The sequence below is a fragment of the Hippichthys cyanospilos genome, chromosome 12, assembly GCF_059441005.1.
Source record: "Hippichthys cyanospilos isolate Australia breed blue-spotted pipefish chromosome 12, RoL_Hcya_1.0, whole genome shotgun sequence".
NCBI classification, from domain to species: Eukaryota; Metazoa; Chordata; class Actinopteri; order Syngnathiformes; family Syngnathidae; genus Hippichthys; species Hippichthys cyanospilos.
This window is the reverse complement of record NC_142380.1, coordinates 12041497-12058242: the sequence shown is the minus strand read 5'-3', so window position 1 is coordinate 12058242 and position 16746 is coordinate 12041497. Positions and strand designations below refer to the sequence as shown.

The 16746-nt window shown below is 38.3% G+C and overlaps 3 protein-coding genes and 1 non-coding gene across 5 annotated transcripts; 1 reads left to right on the top strand and 3 right to left on the bottom strand.

The window, feature by feature from the left end:
• Nucleotides 1–2402: 2402 nt before the first annotated feature.
• nop9 (NOP9 nucleolar protein) lies at nucleotides 2403–9185 on the bottom strand. 2 transcript variants are annotated; one of them, XM_088430524.1, is made up of 13 exons: nucleotides 9107–9185; nucleotides 8478–8564; nucleotides 8186–8406; nucleotides 7846–8082; nucleotides 7127–7303; nucleotides 6915–7022; nucleotides 6054–6195; nucleotides 5761–5953; nucleotides 5547–5687; nucleotides 5327–5446; nucleotides 4971–5183; nucleotides 4740–4845; nucleotides 2403–4656 (listed from the first exon to the last, which is right to left on the bottom strand). In XM_088430524.1, the coding sequence occupies exons 3-13, from the start codon at nucleotides 8403–8405 to the stop codon at nucleotides 4505–4507; spliced, it is 1809 nt and encodes a 602-aa protein (XP_088286650.1). In that variant the 5' UTR covers nucleotide 8406; nucleotides 8478–8564; nucleotides 9107–9185; the 3' UTR covers nucleotides 2403–4504. The 2 variants fall into 2 exon arrangements, with proteins under 2 accessions (XP_088286650.1, XP_088286651.1); XM_088430525.1 differs by having other exon boundaries at nucleotides 8478–8559; nucleotides 9107–9144.
• Nucleotides 9186–9512: 327 nt separating this feature from the next.
• On the bottom strand, nucleotides 9513–9584 carry trnah-gug (transfer RNA histidin (anticodon GUG)). The gene has a single exon. It is a non-coding gene; the product is annotated as a tRNA-His (tRNA).
• Nucleotides 9585–9926: 342 nt separating this feature from the next.
• Nucleotides 9927–15187, top strand: bag1 (BAG cochaperone 1). The gene is made up of 7 exons (XM_088429026.1): nucleotides 9927–10040; nucleotides 10586–10714; nucleotides 10784–10866; nucleotides 10938–11051; nucleotides 11142–11249; nucleotides 11929–11991; nucleotides 12069–15187. The coding sequence occupies exons 1-7, from the start codon at nucleotides 10004–10006 to the stop codon at nucleotides 12156–12158; spliced, it is 624 nt and encodes a 207-aa protein (XP_088285152.1). The 5' UTR covers nucleotides 9927–10003; the 3' UTR covers nucleotides 12159–15187.
• myl12.2 (myosin, light chain 12, genome duplicate 2) lies at nucleotides 12209–16475 on the bottom strand. Its single transcript, XM_088429028.1, has 4 exons — nucleotides 16353–16475; nucleotides 15830–16042; nucleotides 15603–15764; nucleotides 12209–13991 (listed from the first exon to the last, which is right to left on the bottom strand). Exons 2-4 carry the CDS (start codon nucleotides 16011–16013, stop codon nucleotides 13819–13821), a joined length of 519 nt encoding a protein of 172 aa, XP_088285154.1. The 5' UTR covers nucleotides 16014–16042; nucleotides 16353–16475; the 3' UTR covers nucleotides 12209–13818.
• Nucleotides 16476–16746: the final 271 nt, after the last annotated feature.

Sequence of the window (16746 nt, the reverse complement as noted above, 5' to 3'; positions counted from 1 at the left end):
TGCTGGTACTGTGTGTTTCTTTATTAAATTATTCTTATTGACACATTTCATTTCTGACAACATAACAAAATATCACATTTGGGGAAATTCCAATACTGTGTGGCGGTGATGAAACATGTAGATGACCCACGTACATCATTTAAAAATGCCGTTTTTATCTATCAAGAGTGAAATGCATTGCTGTGATATTTATTGATTGCATGAGCACAGGGCAGGTAATCATGCAACAACTCATGGTATAATGACATTTTGCCAGGGATACTCTTAACTGTTTTATGCAATCAGCCGCTTTGTCCATCATTCATTTAAAATCTCATTGAACTTGATAAAACGTTTAACTGTGAAATAGAGCTAATGAAAGCCATTTCAGAAATGTTCAGTGTAATTCCAGCTACATTTGATTAAACACACACACACGCCTACACACACAGACACAATCAATAGCAATAAACACTTCCCTTTTAGTAGCAACAGTGTAGATTGCATCTTTTTATTGCAGTCTAATGTTTGCATTGCATTTGCTCTTTGAGTGTCAAACTTATCGTATCCACTAAACTAATTATGCAATGAAAATTGTTCTCATTATCCTAGTCATCAAAAATATATCATGGTAAATATTTGAGGAGCAGTAGTCGGATTTTTTATGCCAATTTCACAGTTGTAACAGGCTCTTTTGACTATAGCAGTTTTTATTTTGTTTTGTGGCCTCTTCTCAACCAGTTGAGACTTCCTATCTTTTGTGTAGTGCCACAAAGAATTTGATTACATTTACAAAATGAGAAACATTGCTGAGTATGGGACTTGTCTTGCCTCTGTACAGTAGTTAACATCCCAAAAGACCATCAAATCAATTTTGAATTAGATGGAATTCCGCATGTGCTGTAACTTAATATGTACTGTAGACTAAGGCAGAGTAATGGTGGCACAGAAGGGGTCTTCCCAAAACTGCTCCTGCAAAATTGTAATTTAATTGTTCCAATGACTGCTTAGAAGAAGAATGAATGTAATGTGGGAGTTATTATATGCAGTTGCCATCATTCCATTGAAAACGCTCCAGTAAATTCTCCCGGCAGTGAACTTATTTTGACCCCATAGAAATTCACAGCCTGCCATAAAACCTTGCTTGGTTCAAGAAAATAAAACAGAAATCCTATTATATAAATTGTAGAGAAGCTTTCAACTTTTGGTCAAGGCTTAGAAAAGGCTTTGCCATTTGTGTCAATCTTTGGAGATAGTACGATAAATAGACAATTGTGAGCAAGTAGAGGCTCAGGAGTCAAATTTGCAATCTTCTACAGCGCCATAATGTGACTGCACAGCTATTAGCGATTACTGAGAATTACTTTGGGATTAGATTTAAAAAGAAGTCAACCCACCCAGGGCAGCAGTGCTAGCAAAGGTGTACTCGAGCTCTCCCTGACACCACCACCTCCTACTTAAAAGATTTTTTTTTTTAATCTCTCTACTGCATCCTGAAAGGTAAGAAGTGTTGGTTTGCGTAGCAAAAGCTCAGTCTGCCACATCTACAACAAGCTCCTGGTTTGAGTTTATAGCACCGCAAGTGTAAAGATCACGTATCTATCAACTATCAAGGGGATCCATGGAAGGACTCTTGAGAGGAAGAAAAACTGGCAGAGAGACAGGGGTTTGAAAAGAGAGAGAGAAGAGGTTAGAGAAATGCTTTGAGGAGTAATGGTTGCTTGGAGACTGTTGTCTAGGAGACCATGAGTCCCTAAGTCCTCTGGTATCTTGATTGTCCTATATATTAATGTTGATCTTCTGCTGTTTTACTTTTTCAACCAATAGATGAATACTACATAACCGGGAGGCGAGAAAAAAGGATGGTTCTATTAGTTCTATTAAGGAAAAAAAAAGTTGGATTTGATTTCATAAACAATATGATACAATTTCATTTTGTGACACCAGATAACTCCCATGCTGTGACAGAACTCCTCCTCGACGCTGTCTTTGTCTCTGACTCATTCAGTGGGCAATGCTGTAATTTTTCTGGTGGGGATGAAAATGACTTCAAGGGAAGAAAGACAGACCGCTCTGAAGACAAAAGGTGTCAATTGTTTGCCAGTGAATGCATTTTGAATTATTTCTGACTTGCAACCAAAGATGGATTATTTTCAGTGATCTTTATGCAAAATCAAGGAGGGATTTCACTGAGGAGTGGGTGTAGGAGCGTTGGTGACTACTGACTATAATACACCACTACTGAAAATTGGGCATGAATAGGAACGGTTGAGATAAAAGAAATATATGGTGTCACACTGGGGGAAAGAAAAAGTCTCAGCCTAATGAAGGCAATTCGATTCGGTCATTCGATTTTGGTGTTTGGTCAAAGATAATGGTTTCCTATCATTCAAACAAGTACGGGAAACAAACAAGCCCCAAAGTTGAGGCAGAGGAAGCTATTTATTAGGCACGGTTGATATCATAAGCAAAAACAAAAATCAACAATGACGGTTGCTAAGAAAGTATCAGGTTTAAGTTCAATTATCACGACATAATATAACATAACAAAAGTCCCCTGCTTCGTGGTTGCTTGACTTTCTGCCTGTTTTTTTGTTTTTGTTTTGTTTTTTTAAGGAAAATACAGTTACTGTGCTACAAACCCAATTTCATTGAAGTTATATGATATGCAGTATAGGATTAATAATATTCAACTGATCAACTTTATTGTTTGACTTAGAATTTGCTGCAAAAAAGACTAAGAAAGTTGAGGAATGCTCATCAAACATTTGCTTGGAATATCCTCCAAGTGAACAGACTACTGTAGCTTGATTGGGTAAAAAAATAAATAAAGACCTTCATCGAATCACTCATTCCCAAGCAAAGATGGTGCAAGGTTGACCTCTTTGTAAACAACGGTGAGAGAAAGGTTTAAGGACAACATTCCTCAACGTAATCTATAGTCAATAATATCATCAAAAGAATCAGATAACCTGTAGAAATCCTTAGTTTATATGAAATCAAACATGATTGAACCGAGGAAGCAAATGCCCAAAGATTTTTTTTTTTTTTTACATTTACTGTCTATATTAATAAAATGCATTTAATTGTTAAAATGTTAAATGTAGCTTTGTTTGTAGTACCAATGTTTTAAAAATGACAATTTAAAAGCAATGATAATGAAATCAATACTATAAGCAATAATAATAAAAGCTACAATGTGTAGCTGGTCTGCAAATAGAATGTGCTAGCCTCGCAGTACAAAAAAAATGGTGTAAACACCGGTATAAAGCACAGCTAACAAATGAATCTAGTAAATAAATGAAGCCCAACTGCCTCATGTCATTTTGAACTGGGCTCAACTGCATCACACTTCAGATAAAAACACATTGAGGTTTCACTGAGGCTTCAAAGCGCATCACTCGTTTAATTCATATAATTCATGTGGAATAAACAACAGTGTGTCTGTACTGTATAGAGAAGTTGACTTTCACAAATGCAGAACGCTGCTCATTCTGACTTCTAGGTGAGTTATTCATGCTTATCCAAACCGTGGGAATCATCAAGGCAAGGTGAATCATCTAATTAGATTAAATGATTAATTCCATAACCCATTTCAATGAGATAATTCCACTTATTGTGTTCATGTCATGTTTTACTGAACAATTTGACCCTGAGCTCAAATTAATCAATTTTCCACAACAATATAGTACGCTATGTGCAAGGCCCAGAATTAAAAGACTGCAGTGGCTCCAGGTACGTTTGACCATGGAGGGAAGTCGTTTGACGTTTTCCTCGCATTTGGTGGAATAATAAGTGCTTAGTAGATGCGTTCAAGCATTTTTATTTACAAACGTCAAGTGTCCAAGTGGAACCAAAGCTACAAAATATTTTTAAGCTTTTTAAAGTCATTAATAGTCATGGTCATAACCATATTCCTCCCGTCTACTTATAGACCCCTGCGAATGATTGAGCACCACCTATCTAGCTGACCCATAACCCTCCAAATGGCATTGTAACCTGATACTATTTCTTCTCTTTTTTTTTTGTGTGTGAAATTTATTTGGATCGTAGCATGTTGCATTTGGTTTGTTCTTTGGATTTTGTAGCCTACGACATATTGCCTAAAAGATTCAATTTAAGTGAGTCCTTGATTCAAAAAAAGTGGTGGAAATCAGGTTTGGGTCTGGCCTGCAAAACATTTTTTACCTAGCTATAAGTTTTACAACCAGTGAAAGTAAAATTGCATTTAGATGCAGTTTTCTAGATAAATCATATTTATTTTTTCTTCTAAGCAATGGAGGTACATTTTAAACATTGTTAATATATTATCAGTGGTAATATTAGTGTTTGTTTCAGAAGACAAAGAAATTTAAAACAAACAAAAAACATCAGCCTATTCGAGAATGTCATTTCAAATGATAACAACATTGATCTTCATTTGTTTGTATTTGAATTTAAACATGAAAAAAGGAACAATATTGATGCAGTCATTTTTCAAACGCTTGACTCAAACAATAAAAAAGGACAAATACCAAAACATAGACTAAAGAATATCACTAAAAAGCTTGCGCTTCTTTGACTCGCCAGTTTGAAACTCCTGCCAGTTGGCTCGCCTGTTGACAAACTGGGAAAGAGCAAATTTGGCCCATACATGGCGAGCATACTGGTCTGACCTCAGCTGGCTTTCACTTGGCACTGAAAGTGAGAAGAGAGAAGCTCATGACGTACTGTACAAGGAAAAGTGAAAAAATCCCCAAAATATGCCACAATTATATTACCAAGCTCTTGTGCAATGGTTTGCTTCTGACTGACGGATGCGCTGTTCCATATGGCCTCTAGTACTCGACTACCCAATTTGGAGCATGCCACTTGAACGTACTGACCCTGGGTGGAAATAAATAAATCCTTGAATAAGTAAAATGATCGTTCAGAATGTTTGGAGCTGTAAAAAAATATTATGCACAGAATGTATTAAGTGAAGAATGGTAAAGTGCTTTAACTGTATGTACCTCCAGTCTCTTGAGGATCTTGCCTCTTCCCTTATCGCTGGATGTGGTGATGAGAGTCTGAAGGACGTGGCTGCCAGCGGGGTCAGACGCCAGAGTCAAGAGGTCTGCTGAGGTCAGCGTGCGCAGACTGCTGAGGAGAATGTGGCGCTCCTGGAACCTGGCTAGTGCCTGCACCAGCCGGGAGCCGTGGTAACAGATGGATGACAGAGGAACCTAGAACACAAGCCATATTGGAACCTTCTGCGCGTCTGACATGTATTCAAAGTAAAAATGCCCAAAGGCTAATTCTGTCATTCATTTGTGGCGCAGGTTTACACTGGTGACCTGAATGGCTCCTCTGAAACATGGCTGCTCACCTCTGTTAGCGCACTGCCCTCTGCTGTGTCACAGTGGTAGTACACTTCGTAAGTTTGGAGAGACATGAAGAGAGGGAGGCAGTGAGCCTGCCGGGAGCCAGGCTCTGCACAGTGGAATGCCTGAGACAACACACAACAGTTCCATTTGCAAAAACAAATTGGCTGTACTATTCACCTGCTGATAGAATGCTTAGGCAGAAAGCAAAATGTTCAAACTCACACTGAGTAGACACTGCATCAATTCTCCTTGCCGCGCTTCACCTTCTGCACAGCTTTCCGCCAACTGCACAATTACACCCATGTGCTCTGCACCCAAGATGGCCTCCGCGCCTTGGACTAACTCATCGAACAACTTCAAGAACTTCAATCAGAGACAGAGAAAGGCCTCAGTCATGCTTTCAGTTACACAATTTGGATTTTCATTTGCAGCCCACCAGTTTGTATTTCGCTGAGACCGCTGTCAGCCTCTGTATGGGGAAGTTAGCGATTGGATGAAGCGCAAGGTCAACAAGGTGACCCTTGAGGTGATTCTTGTAAAGGTCTCGGAGTAGACATTTGGATGAGAGTCGAATAATGGTCTCAATAAGCCGGCTGGCAGCCTGGTCTTTGAGGAAAACCAGAAGCGGACTACAAAACATTGGGGGGAAAAAAAACACACACTCACACACAAAGTAAGAAAATGCTTCCCTTTCATTCTGTGGCTATAAGGATAAAATTCAAGATCAACCTCACTCCTGGTGCAGCGGGGCAACTTGTCAAGTATTGCATGATGCGCTTGATGAGCTGTTTACAAAGTTTGGGCCGTTTCCTGTGACACACAGTCAACATGGTCTGGAACACTGCACTGGCAACTGTGTCTGTGATGCTTACTAGAAAGACATACAGCATTGGAAGAAGAAAAAGAATAATAATAATTAAAAAAGATAGATAGAATCCAGTTGATTGATGAGCTCCCATGCTGAAATGTCAAGTATTCATAATTCTGCTCAGGACAATTGCCCACCCCATCATGGAAAAAACAAATCATGTAATTTGTCTGCATAAGTTGTTGTGACACTAACTACTTTGTGCTGTTTCCACATCACCTGCAGTGAGATGTGCAGTTCCTTTTTTTCTTGTACTTGTATGCAGTTTGCCTACTTTGAAAGTCTAGTGTTTCGTTTGTTGGATAGATAATAGTTCAAGTAGAGCCTGAGTGATCCTGTGTCAAGCCAAATATTTTGAGTGAATGAATTCAAAAAACTTTTACAGCATTATGGATCTATACAGCAGATTGATTCCCTCTGCTGTATGGAACCGCTGGAGTCAAATTTAGTTGGTTGACTGTGTTTCCTCCTGACATCCTAGGTTTACACTATTGCCAACGCCAGGCTGAAGTTTTCCCCACGAGTAGAATATGCAAACTGTTTAATAGGTGCAGCTTGTGTGTGAAAGAAATTGACTTTTTTATTTTTTAGATCATAAGGTTTATTTACCTAATATAGCTTAAATGCCAGTGCGCTCAGACCAACGTTTACATGCGGAGAGAAATACAGTCAGAGACTCTTTGATAAAGCAAATATCAGGGAAGCATGTATAGAAGACTTACGTTTAACATTGTCCATTAACGTGTCAGTGAGGCTTTTCAGCTCATACCAAAAAGACGTGGGAATTTCAAAGTCAGTCAGCTGAGGAGAAATATTGCGGTCTTTTGCACCTTGTAAAACAAACAACAGGTGGCAAACATTATATCAACACAAATGAAAGGTGCATGAGAGTGTGTGTGGGTGTGTGTGTGTGTGTGTGTGTGTGTGTGTTTACCTGGACGTGACTCAGTGCGGGGAGGTCCCACACAGCCGACCAGCACATGCAAAAGTGTGCGCACGACGTGAGAGCCATAAACATGTTTGATGAGCTCTGCGCAGTTTTCTCTCACAACTCGACTTAATGACAATACCTGGACCTCCAGAACTTCATTCTGGTCATCATTATCATCATCTTTTTATAAAGAGCAGAAGAATCAACATAATTAAAGGTTAGCACTCTACATGTTTAATTATTATTACCATATTTCTTCATTGGGTGGCCTTCACTCCAGTAAATACTAGGAATCGAACTGCTAAATGCATCGTCCATACTTTCACAAAAAAGAGGTTAGCACATGAAGGAATTAAGGTTTGACATTCAAAATTCACATATATGTTGATTTTTTTTGTAAGTACAATGTTATTTTCACCAAAAGAAATCGTTTATGGATTGTTTTTGTGCTCAGGTCATAACTGTTATTTATGAATCTTCCATATGATTTATGAGAGTATTACATTGGCCCCACCATGTGCTAAGTACCATGCTGAAGTGAGTTGACATGTAATTTTTTGCACAATCATCAACCATTTTATGGAGTGAGTGGCAATCACTCACAGACTTGTTTGTGGGAACTTTTTTGTAAGATGTCCTAAAAAATTATATATGCATGGACCTTGTGGAACCATCGCATTATACAATGATAAGATCCGCTTAAATAAAACAATTGAACATACCTGTCAACCTGGACACCTGTCTGACGGCGCTCTCCAAGACATGGCCACCACAACGATCACAAGAGACGGCCTTAAAGTCTAACCCTGATTCTCCACCTAGCTCAGCCATGACTTTTGCCACCTGATCAAGACTTGACAGTGGGAGCAGGCGCTGCAGTGTGATGCTTGCAGTGCGATCCATTGCCACCATGATTGCGTTACCTTTGACTTCACTCAGGACATTTTCCACAAACATATCTGCAGAAAAAAACAGCAACAGCAAACAGCGTTAACCATAGAAATCAGACAATTTTTAAACAGTACATTCACTTTTTAATCATTAGCATCACTTCAATCTTACCTCTCTCCTCAGCATCTTCAAACTCTTCGTTTAATCTCTCCGCAACTCGCCGAAAATAACCAACACTCAGTGCATCGAGGCGCTTTTTTCCACCATCTCCTACTGGCCTTGATTGAGCTTCAGTTTTTTTCCTCTTCCTCTCACCTCCAAAGCTTACTTTCTGGCCTCTCTTATTATTACCTCCTTTATGGGGGTTTTTGACATTGGTCTTTTCCAGCATCCTTTAAATGAGTACACCATCCATCTTAGTTCTGTGATAACTGACAACAATATCATTAGAAAATCTATTTACCTTATAAAATCATTTGGTCAAATTAGATGACAGTTGAAGCCTGACGGCGTCACCTTGGGATGTCAAGGAGTGTCCACCTTAACTACACTTCAATGACAAACACGTTAATATTGTTGAATGCAGCAGTCAACATGGTAATTATATTCATTTTAAGTGCACAGTTAGTTCAAAATGTGAATTTGAGCTCCACAATGACTAACGCAGTCAAAGACCAGGCGTGTAACCATATCAATTAAAGCCTGAAACTCATAAGCTCATCTTGCCAGTCTAAAACCTTTTTGAAGCGATGTGAAATCGATTTCAGTCAACGTTGGTCTTGTACTACAGTGGCCGTTTGAAGCAAACGAGCAGCAACATGCACAACTCGAACAAAACAGGAGGAAACAAAGGAATAGGACTGTTGTCGTTTACACAAGAGTGGATACGTTTTCTAACCTAAAAATACAGAATCCTTGAGAATAGTGCTCACTCGAACCACTCGTGTGGTCATGTATGACATTGCAACCTAATGAAAGAAATTTAAGGATTGCACGCTGGCCGAACACAAAACCACAACAAATCTATAGTTTTGAAATGTATGGTGTAAAACAATGTAAAATGGGTAGCGAAATTCAAAAGAAAATACATACCCACGTGCAACGCACAAGGAGGACAAGCCTACTTCTGGATACACAACATAATCTTTGTTCTTCGATGATTTGTCTGCTCAGAGTATTGAAGCTACCGCCTCCTAGCGCAGCGGCAGTGATAATGTCGACAATTGCTGTACTGCACAGTCCAATATTAACGTTTTCAATATGCTGTTTTTCTTACTATTTTTTATTACTTCTCCTATATTCATATGCTGAATTTTGAAGAAAAAAAAACAAAGAAAATGCAGGTACGGCTCCGTAATAGCCAGACTACACTGTGGAAATAAAACAAGCCTACAGATTTCTTTGATGGGGCGAATGTGAGACAATGTTAAAATAAATGCTAGTCACATTGCATTAGTACGGGGTGATTTAATTTAAAAATAAATGGAAGAGATCATCCTGCCGTGACCCGGACTTGAACCGGGGTTGCTGCGGCCACAACGCAGAGTACTAACCACTATACGATCACGGCTGATTTGCATATGACCACGATTGTGTTCTGCCTTCCAAATGCCATGGGAGACTTAGCCGGTGAATGAATGAATGAATGAATGAATGAATGAATGAAGAAGGTTTTGAAAAGAAAAGAAAAAGCATGGGTACGGTCAATGGTATTCTCGCGATATTTCACAAATGTTAGCTATGAGACTGTATTTTTGTGATTATTCATTATTTTTTATCAGTTGTATTTATTATTCAATGATTACGTTTTATAAGCATAATATTGATTAAATAGATGCTATAGATGTCGTTTAAATACGATCACGCTATCTTCAATTGCGATTTACAGTAATAAACTACTTCTGGCGTTACCCCGGAAGTAGTTAGGTTGCTATTAGCTTTTAGTAAAGTTATTCATGACGCGATTCATGTAGAACACAATATTTGAGAATGTCAGCACCAGGGATCGCCGTGATAGTCGCTTACGGTAATATTATATCATTAAAATTATTATAACGTATTCAAAAGAAATAATTTCTCAATGTTGAGGGTGAATAACAGTCGGTGGAAATAAATGCTGTGCTAGCGTGTTTGCAATGGCAACCATTTAAAGGGCATAAATGCGAATAGGAATGAAACTTTTGCTCTATGCTTTCGTGCAGTGAGTGATTCTGGTTGGTCATGTTTGGTTCTGGTTTTCCTGTGTGGAGTTTGCATGTTCTCTCCGTGCCTACGTTGTTCTTTTGCGAGTACTCCAGCTACCTCCCGCATAAGAAAAACGTGCAATTTCATTGGAGACTCAAAATTGTTCAGAGGATTGAATGTGACTGATTTGCCTGTATGTGGCCTAAAATTGTCTGCCATCAACTCCCAAGCACGAAGCCCGCCTTTTGCAAATTAAATCTTATAGAAATGCTGTATAATTCTTGTGATTGGTTCGCGTTCAACTCCCGGCTCCTCCAAACATGGACACACGCTTATGAAAGAATGCACTGATAGGCTTATATCATTATTTTCAATTCACCACTTCAGGTTCTGCGAAGCACAGCATCACGGTGACCAGTCACGAGGATGGCAAGAATCCCACTGTCAAAGACTTGTCAGAATGTCTCAGTCAGGTCACCGGAGTCCCCCCAGCCTCACAAAAGCTCATATTCAAGGGTAAGAGTCGCTTGTGGGAGGCTGTTGGTTTGATTGTTTCCTCTCATTGGAATTCTGCTGCCTTGCTAGGGAAGTCGCTAAAGGACATGGAGCAGACACTGTCCAGCTATGGGATAAAGGATGGATGCAAGCTTATGATGATTGGAAAGAGGGTGAGTCCTTCAAACTTTGTGCATGAGTGTGTGTATTATTTGAATTGAACAAAAGCAGATTCTTCCAACAGAACAGTCCAGAGGAGGAAGCTGAGCTGAAAAAGCTGAAAGACATTGAGAAATCAATGGAGCAGACGGCAAAAAAGCTAGAGAAGGTTGATGGGGAGCTGACTGGACTCAAGAATGTACGTTCATTTGTCTTTTCTTTGATCCCGTTTGCTCATTTACTGCAAAATATGTTTTTTGTTGTACTTTAATTTTGGGGATGTAATCAGGGCTTCCTGGCCAAAGACCTTCAGGCTGATGCACTGGGCAAACTGGACCACAGGGTGAAAGTCGCAGCAGAACAGTTTATGAAGATCCTGGAACAAATTGATGCTCTGGTAATCTTTTTCATCCTTACTCTAGGAGCCATGAAAAAAAGAGTACTGTATTGCCTTGTCAGTTTAATTCGGGCAGTTAAAGCATTGTTAAGTCTTCACTTTTATCTCAAACCATTTTACCTCCGTGAAATGAATGGAAATAATTTTAATGTGTTAGTGTTTACCCAGCACAACAACATTTTTGTGAAGTGTTTTGTATTAAGAAAACCTCAATCTGCAGCATGTTTGTTGGGGGGGCAAAAGACAAGCAGAGTGTGGTGGTGCAGAGTTACAATTGAGTGCAATCTTAATCGTCAAATGTTGGGAGAGGCTTAGCCTGGCAGAAGGGCAGGAAAAGTATGGCAGCGCTCCAAGCTTATAATATTTTTTGGCATACTGAATATAGATTTATAATTACTGTCAATGCTAGTTTTGTTAACCAATCTATGGTATGTTGTATTATGTTATAGCATTACGGTCACAGTCATTTGTTAGGCAAAGCTAAAGTAGTTTGGTTTAGTGTGCAATATGTTATTCTAGTTGTTTTGAGTAATCATTTTGATTGGCTTGCTTACTATTTGCCACAATGATTCTTATTTGGACATTTGCTGTCATCTAAGCTACCACAACTTCTTCAAAATGTGTGTCCAATTTTGAATTGTGTCTAAAGTGTTGTAAGTGTGCCTATTTGTCCTCTCAGAGCGTTCCAGAGAACTTCAACGACTGTCGTCAGAAAAAAAAGGGCCTTGTGAAAACTGTGCAGGTGAGTGGTTGTCTCTCTGCTAGTCAATGAACCGCAGGGGGGGTTGTCTTGTTACTCACAAGATGTTCTCACATCAGGACTTCTTGGCCCAGTGTGACAAGCTAGAGGCCTGCATATCTGACCACCTGACAAAGGTCCAGTCTAAAAATCTGGCCCTGGCGGATTGAAGAAATATTTATAGTTACAGCTCTGTGAGCAATTATTATGCTACTGTATGTACAGAGAGAACCTCCATTATCTTTATTTATTACTGCAGTGACTTGAGATACAAGTGACCCGGCTTTCGAGTTGTTTGAGATACAGTATGAGCCGACATTAAGATGATTTTTATGCTTTGACTTGTAAGCGCAACCTTGCTATAACACATGCTATATAGTGGCAACAAACTCATCTTACTCTACTAAAATTACAAAAACATTCACGCTTAACCTTTACTTTGCTGGCTTAAATCTAATGCTAATATAATAACAAACCTACAACAATGAATAAAAACATTTAGACATTCAGTTTAATATTATTCGCAGTTATACATTATTTATCCTCTGCGAGGAGCTGAGCTGTCTAATTGTCTATGTGCATACACGTCTGCTAAGGCGGCAGAAGGACAATACAATGTTCATTCATTTGAGGCAAAAAAAATATGACATTTGCCCGTTAATTCTGTTAAATTATGTCCAAGATGCAATGATTAATCAATTGATAAAATTAGTCAATAGTTATTTTTTGACTTTCAATTGATCATTCACTTTATTTTTCATCATCAGAATTTCAGCCTCTGAGCAGTAAATATTTAGGCGGGTAGGGAAATGGGTGCGAGAAATGCTCAGTTTAATACACCGCTAAACTTTTTTAGATTCAGTCCTAAAATGATTCAAAAGCTTGAGATAACACTAAATATGATCATATGTTAATTAATCACCCAAATTGTTGCAAATATGTGAAAACGTCTTGTTTAAGTCATGTGTGAAGATACTATGGTTCATATGACATAAATTCGGCATAGATGAGGCCCCTGCAATTGTGGGGGGGAATAAGTAAAAAAACACTGCTTTTTCTTTTGGAGAAGCTAAATGCCTAGTAATTTACCTATACTTAAAAACATTTACTGTAATTTTCCGCATGTACCTGTGGGAGCTTTAGAGGCATAATGGTAATGCAGCAAAACACACTCCTCCTGCTGCCTGTCTCTGACATGGCAACCTCCGGAGGAATTCCACCCATCATGTAATATCATTTAATGATAACTAGATCTACAATTATATGTAAAACGTACTGCTGGTCATTAAGAACACATTTATTTGCACGTTTTTGAAATTTATAATATAATTTATTCATTTTTAATGAAAAACGGTCTACAGTATCACTTGAAAGGGCAAAAGTTTGCAGCTGGACAAAAATAAGTCAATAATCCTAACCCTTTATTTTAATGGAAAATTCGGGTGTTAAATTCAGCAGTGAAAATAAATAAAAAAATAAATACATGAAATGAAACCGAAAACATGCCATGTATAAATTAATTGTTGTATTATTGTGACAGTTTAAGCCCTGAAAGAGAAAAAAAATCTTGTTTGTTTCAGTGTGGCAATATTACATTCTGTGTTGAGTCTAAAGGCTTCTTGTATCAAGAAGCGATCACTCACTACTAATAATCAGTCAAAGCAATGTGCCGTTTTTAACATAGTGCATATGTTCAAGTTTATACAGCTTTTTAATGATGTGCAAATGAGCAGGAAGCAGCTGCAACACAACCTACTAGTGGGCTATACAAAACAAACACATAACGATACACAGAAGAACTCTTTCAGTGGTTGGTTGGTCAGTCAGGAGTTAATCGTCCTTTTCCTTGGCGCCGTGTTTGAGGATACGAGTGAACGCCATGTAGTTAAAGTTGCCTTTCTTGTCGATGGGCGCCTCTCGGAAGAGCTCGTCCACCTCCTCGTCTGTGAACCTGTCACCCATGGTGGTCAGCAGCTCACGCAGCTGTTCCTCCTGGATCATACCTGCATTAGCCATAAGAAAACACCTTGTTACAACTGGAACATTCTTTTTTTTTTTTCTGTTGTTCAGCATGACTTTCTTGTATCTGTACTTCTTTCTTGATAATTCTGGGAACTTTCATTTTTACTCTACTACATTTCCACCTCTATAGAATTAATTCATTGGTACCTTTATACATGTTTAATTTGTTCAGGCATAACTTAAAACACTTGTAGCTCAAATGATGTTTACCCATTGAAATAAATGGAAATTCCAGAAATCCTAAATTTTACAGTGACTCGTACGACATTGTAAAATTAGACATTAGTCATTCTTCATACAGTGTAAAGAACATTTACCTTTTGTATAATTTGTCCAAATGTTTTGCTCCACCGTTTGTTTTCAGATACACATAACCAAAACTGAGCATTGTTGCTTACAGTTAGCATGTCTGGTGCTTTGCATGGTTCTTACATTAACCTAAACAAACGTTCTTACAGCAACACGTTGTGATTTTTTTTTTATGTTTAATTTATTTTTATGTTTAGTTTGACGATAAACTAAAATTGATAGATACATTGAACAGTTTAAAAAAATCTGTTTTTGTTCAATTTTTGCCAGTGTGGTTTATTATAAACTGAGTTGAAATCACTGCCATCATATGCTGATCGTATCTCAAGTTTGTGCTCAAATTGAGACAAAGAAATGTTTCTAGTGCCGGTTTGTATCCCAAAAAAATCTATTAAATTGGGTCACTTGTATAGCAAAGCACCACTGTAGTGTTATACCATACATTTACAACTAACCACCTTTGTTAATCACAAGAAGTTGTTTGTTCAAGACAGGCAACATTTCCACCAGCAGATGACAACCAAAAGATAACATTACTGTATAGGAACTAAAATCGAGTTTAAATAAATATAAAACATAGATGCTTGTTCTAAAAAAAAAATACCTTACACCTGAGATACTTGAGTGCCCTATGTAAATCAAAAATATTTTTTAACAGCAAATATTAGATACCTTTAAGACTTTAAATTTTGCTGATATTCTACAGTGTTGATATTTTTTCCCCCCCTCCTACAATAAATGTTCTCTTGATCTTTTAGCCAGGTTGCTGTTTCAGGTACTTCATACTGGTTACACAAAGCAATTTCTTGTCATGTGAGAATATATGCTTGTGTTTTGTTATTTTGTCCAATAAATTGTTTGAAAGTGACCGGCGACCTTGTCTGTCTTTGGCCATATGTGGAGGGACATAATATAAGCTCTATTACTATGAACTTAAACACATCACAAAGCTTATTAAGGGCAGCAATACATTGTCAACACCACTAGATGACAGTATAACTTTTAAAATACCTACTGTATTAAATATATTTTACACTAGTAGAACTGTTAGGAATACTGAGATGATACTCATCACCTCCATATAATCAAGGTTTTACGATAGCATCAGGTTTACAAGGTTACCTAATCGAATTCTCATTTATGTGATTTCTGGTGGGTTGCCGCTAAAGAAATGAGTTGCCCTTTACGTGATCAGCACTGACCCCCTTTTTTTGCAACCCTCTCAAGTCTCCACTAGGGGGCTACTCAGAGCTTTACATAATGTGGTATTGGAAGACACTTACCTGTGCCTTCCTCGTCAAAGCAAGCAAAGGCATTGCGGATGACGTCCTCCGGGTCGGTGCCGTTCAGCTTCTCCCCAAACATGGTGAGGAACATGGTGAAGTTGATTGGACCCGGGGCTTCGTTCATCATGGCCTCAAGATAGTCTTCAGTGGGATTTTTACCTGTAGAAAAGCAACAATGCTTTAACTAGTCATAAAGTCCAGTTGTTTTTGTGTTGACGTTCTACCTAGAGAGGCCAACATGTCGTGTAGGTCCTCCTTGTCAATGAAGCCGTCTCTGTTTTGGTCAATCATGTTAAAGGCCTCTTTGAACTCCTGGATCTGGGACTGGTCGAACATGGCAAACACGTTGGAGGTGGCTCGCTGGGGGCGCTTCTTGGTGTTCTTGCCCTTGGCCCTTTTGCTCGACATGTTTACGACTCAAAAGTCCCCTCCTCCAACTAGAACGCACATATCCATATGTATAACACATTCACTACATCAACATTCAGTAACACCAATAAATACACGTGTACACTGGAATTCTTTGATGCTTCTTGCAATTGCGTCACTCTTTGAACACCTCAGAACTATTGCAAAAATATAGTTCTGAACGTAGATTGAACCTAAGACTGTTAGAATTATCAATCATCTCGTTAGCTAAGTAACGCTGACCTATTTAAACCAACGAAGGAACTAGTACAAACGCGCACACGTAGAGTTTCGATTACATGGGTTAAATGAGTAATGTTTGCAAAGAAAGCTACGCACCTGGTAATAATAATTTATAAATACGCGTCTCGCAGATGTCAGCGTGCAATCCTCCTGCTAATATGCAGAGGGCGGAACCACTGATGGTGCAATTGCTCTTTACAAAACGGACCAATCACAAACGCGGCTAGCGGGTTTTACTTCCTATTTACTAAATGGACCAATCAACTGAAGCCGGAAGTATCTACCAAAACAAATTAAAATGATCATAAACTGTGTAGTATGTCAAAAGAATACACACACACACACACACACACACACACACACACACACACACACACACACATATATATATATATATATATATATATATATATATATATATATATATATATATATATATATATATATATATATATATATATATATATATATATATATATATAGTTTGTCA

Coding starts and splice junctions, on each gene's coding strand:
- bag1 (XM_088429026.1), top strand. CDS start 10,004: ATGTCAGCACCAGGGATCGCCGTGATAGTCGCTTACG. Junction 10,715..10,783: donor ACAAAAGCTCATATTCAAGG/GTAAGAGTCGCT, acceptor CTGCCTTGCTAG/GGAAGTCGCTAAAGGACATG. Junction 10,867..10,937: donor TTATGATGATTGGAAAGAGG/GTGAGTCCTTCA, acceptor TTCTTCCAACAG/AACAGTCCAGAGGAGGAAGC.
- myl12.2 (XM_088429028.1), bottom strand. CDS start 16,013: ATGTCGAGCAAAAGGGCCAAGGGCAAGAACACCAAGAAGCGCCCCCAG. Junction 15,765..15,829: donor CGACATGTTGGCCTCTCTAG/GTAGAACGTCAA, acceptor GCTTTTCTACAG/GTAAAAATCCCACTGAAGAC. Junction 13,992..15,602: donor CTTTGACGAGGAAGGCACAG/GTAAGTGTCTTC, acceptor TGGCTAATGCAG/GTATGATCCAGGAGGAACAG.
- nop9 (XM_088430524.1), bottom strand. CDS start 8,405: ATGCTGGAAAAGACCAATGTCAAAAACCCCCATAAAGGAGGTAATAAT. Junction 7,023..7,126: donor CCGCACTGAGTCACGTCCAG/GTAAACACACAC, acceptor TTGTTTTACAAG/GTGCAAAAGACCGCAATATT. Junction 6,196..6,914: donor GTTAATGGACAATGTTAAAC/GTAAGTCTTCTA, acceptor ATGTCTTTCTAG/TAAGCATCACAGACACAGTT.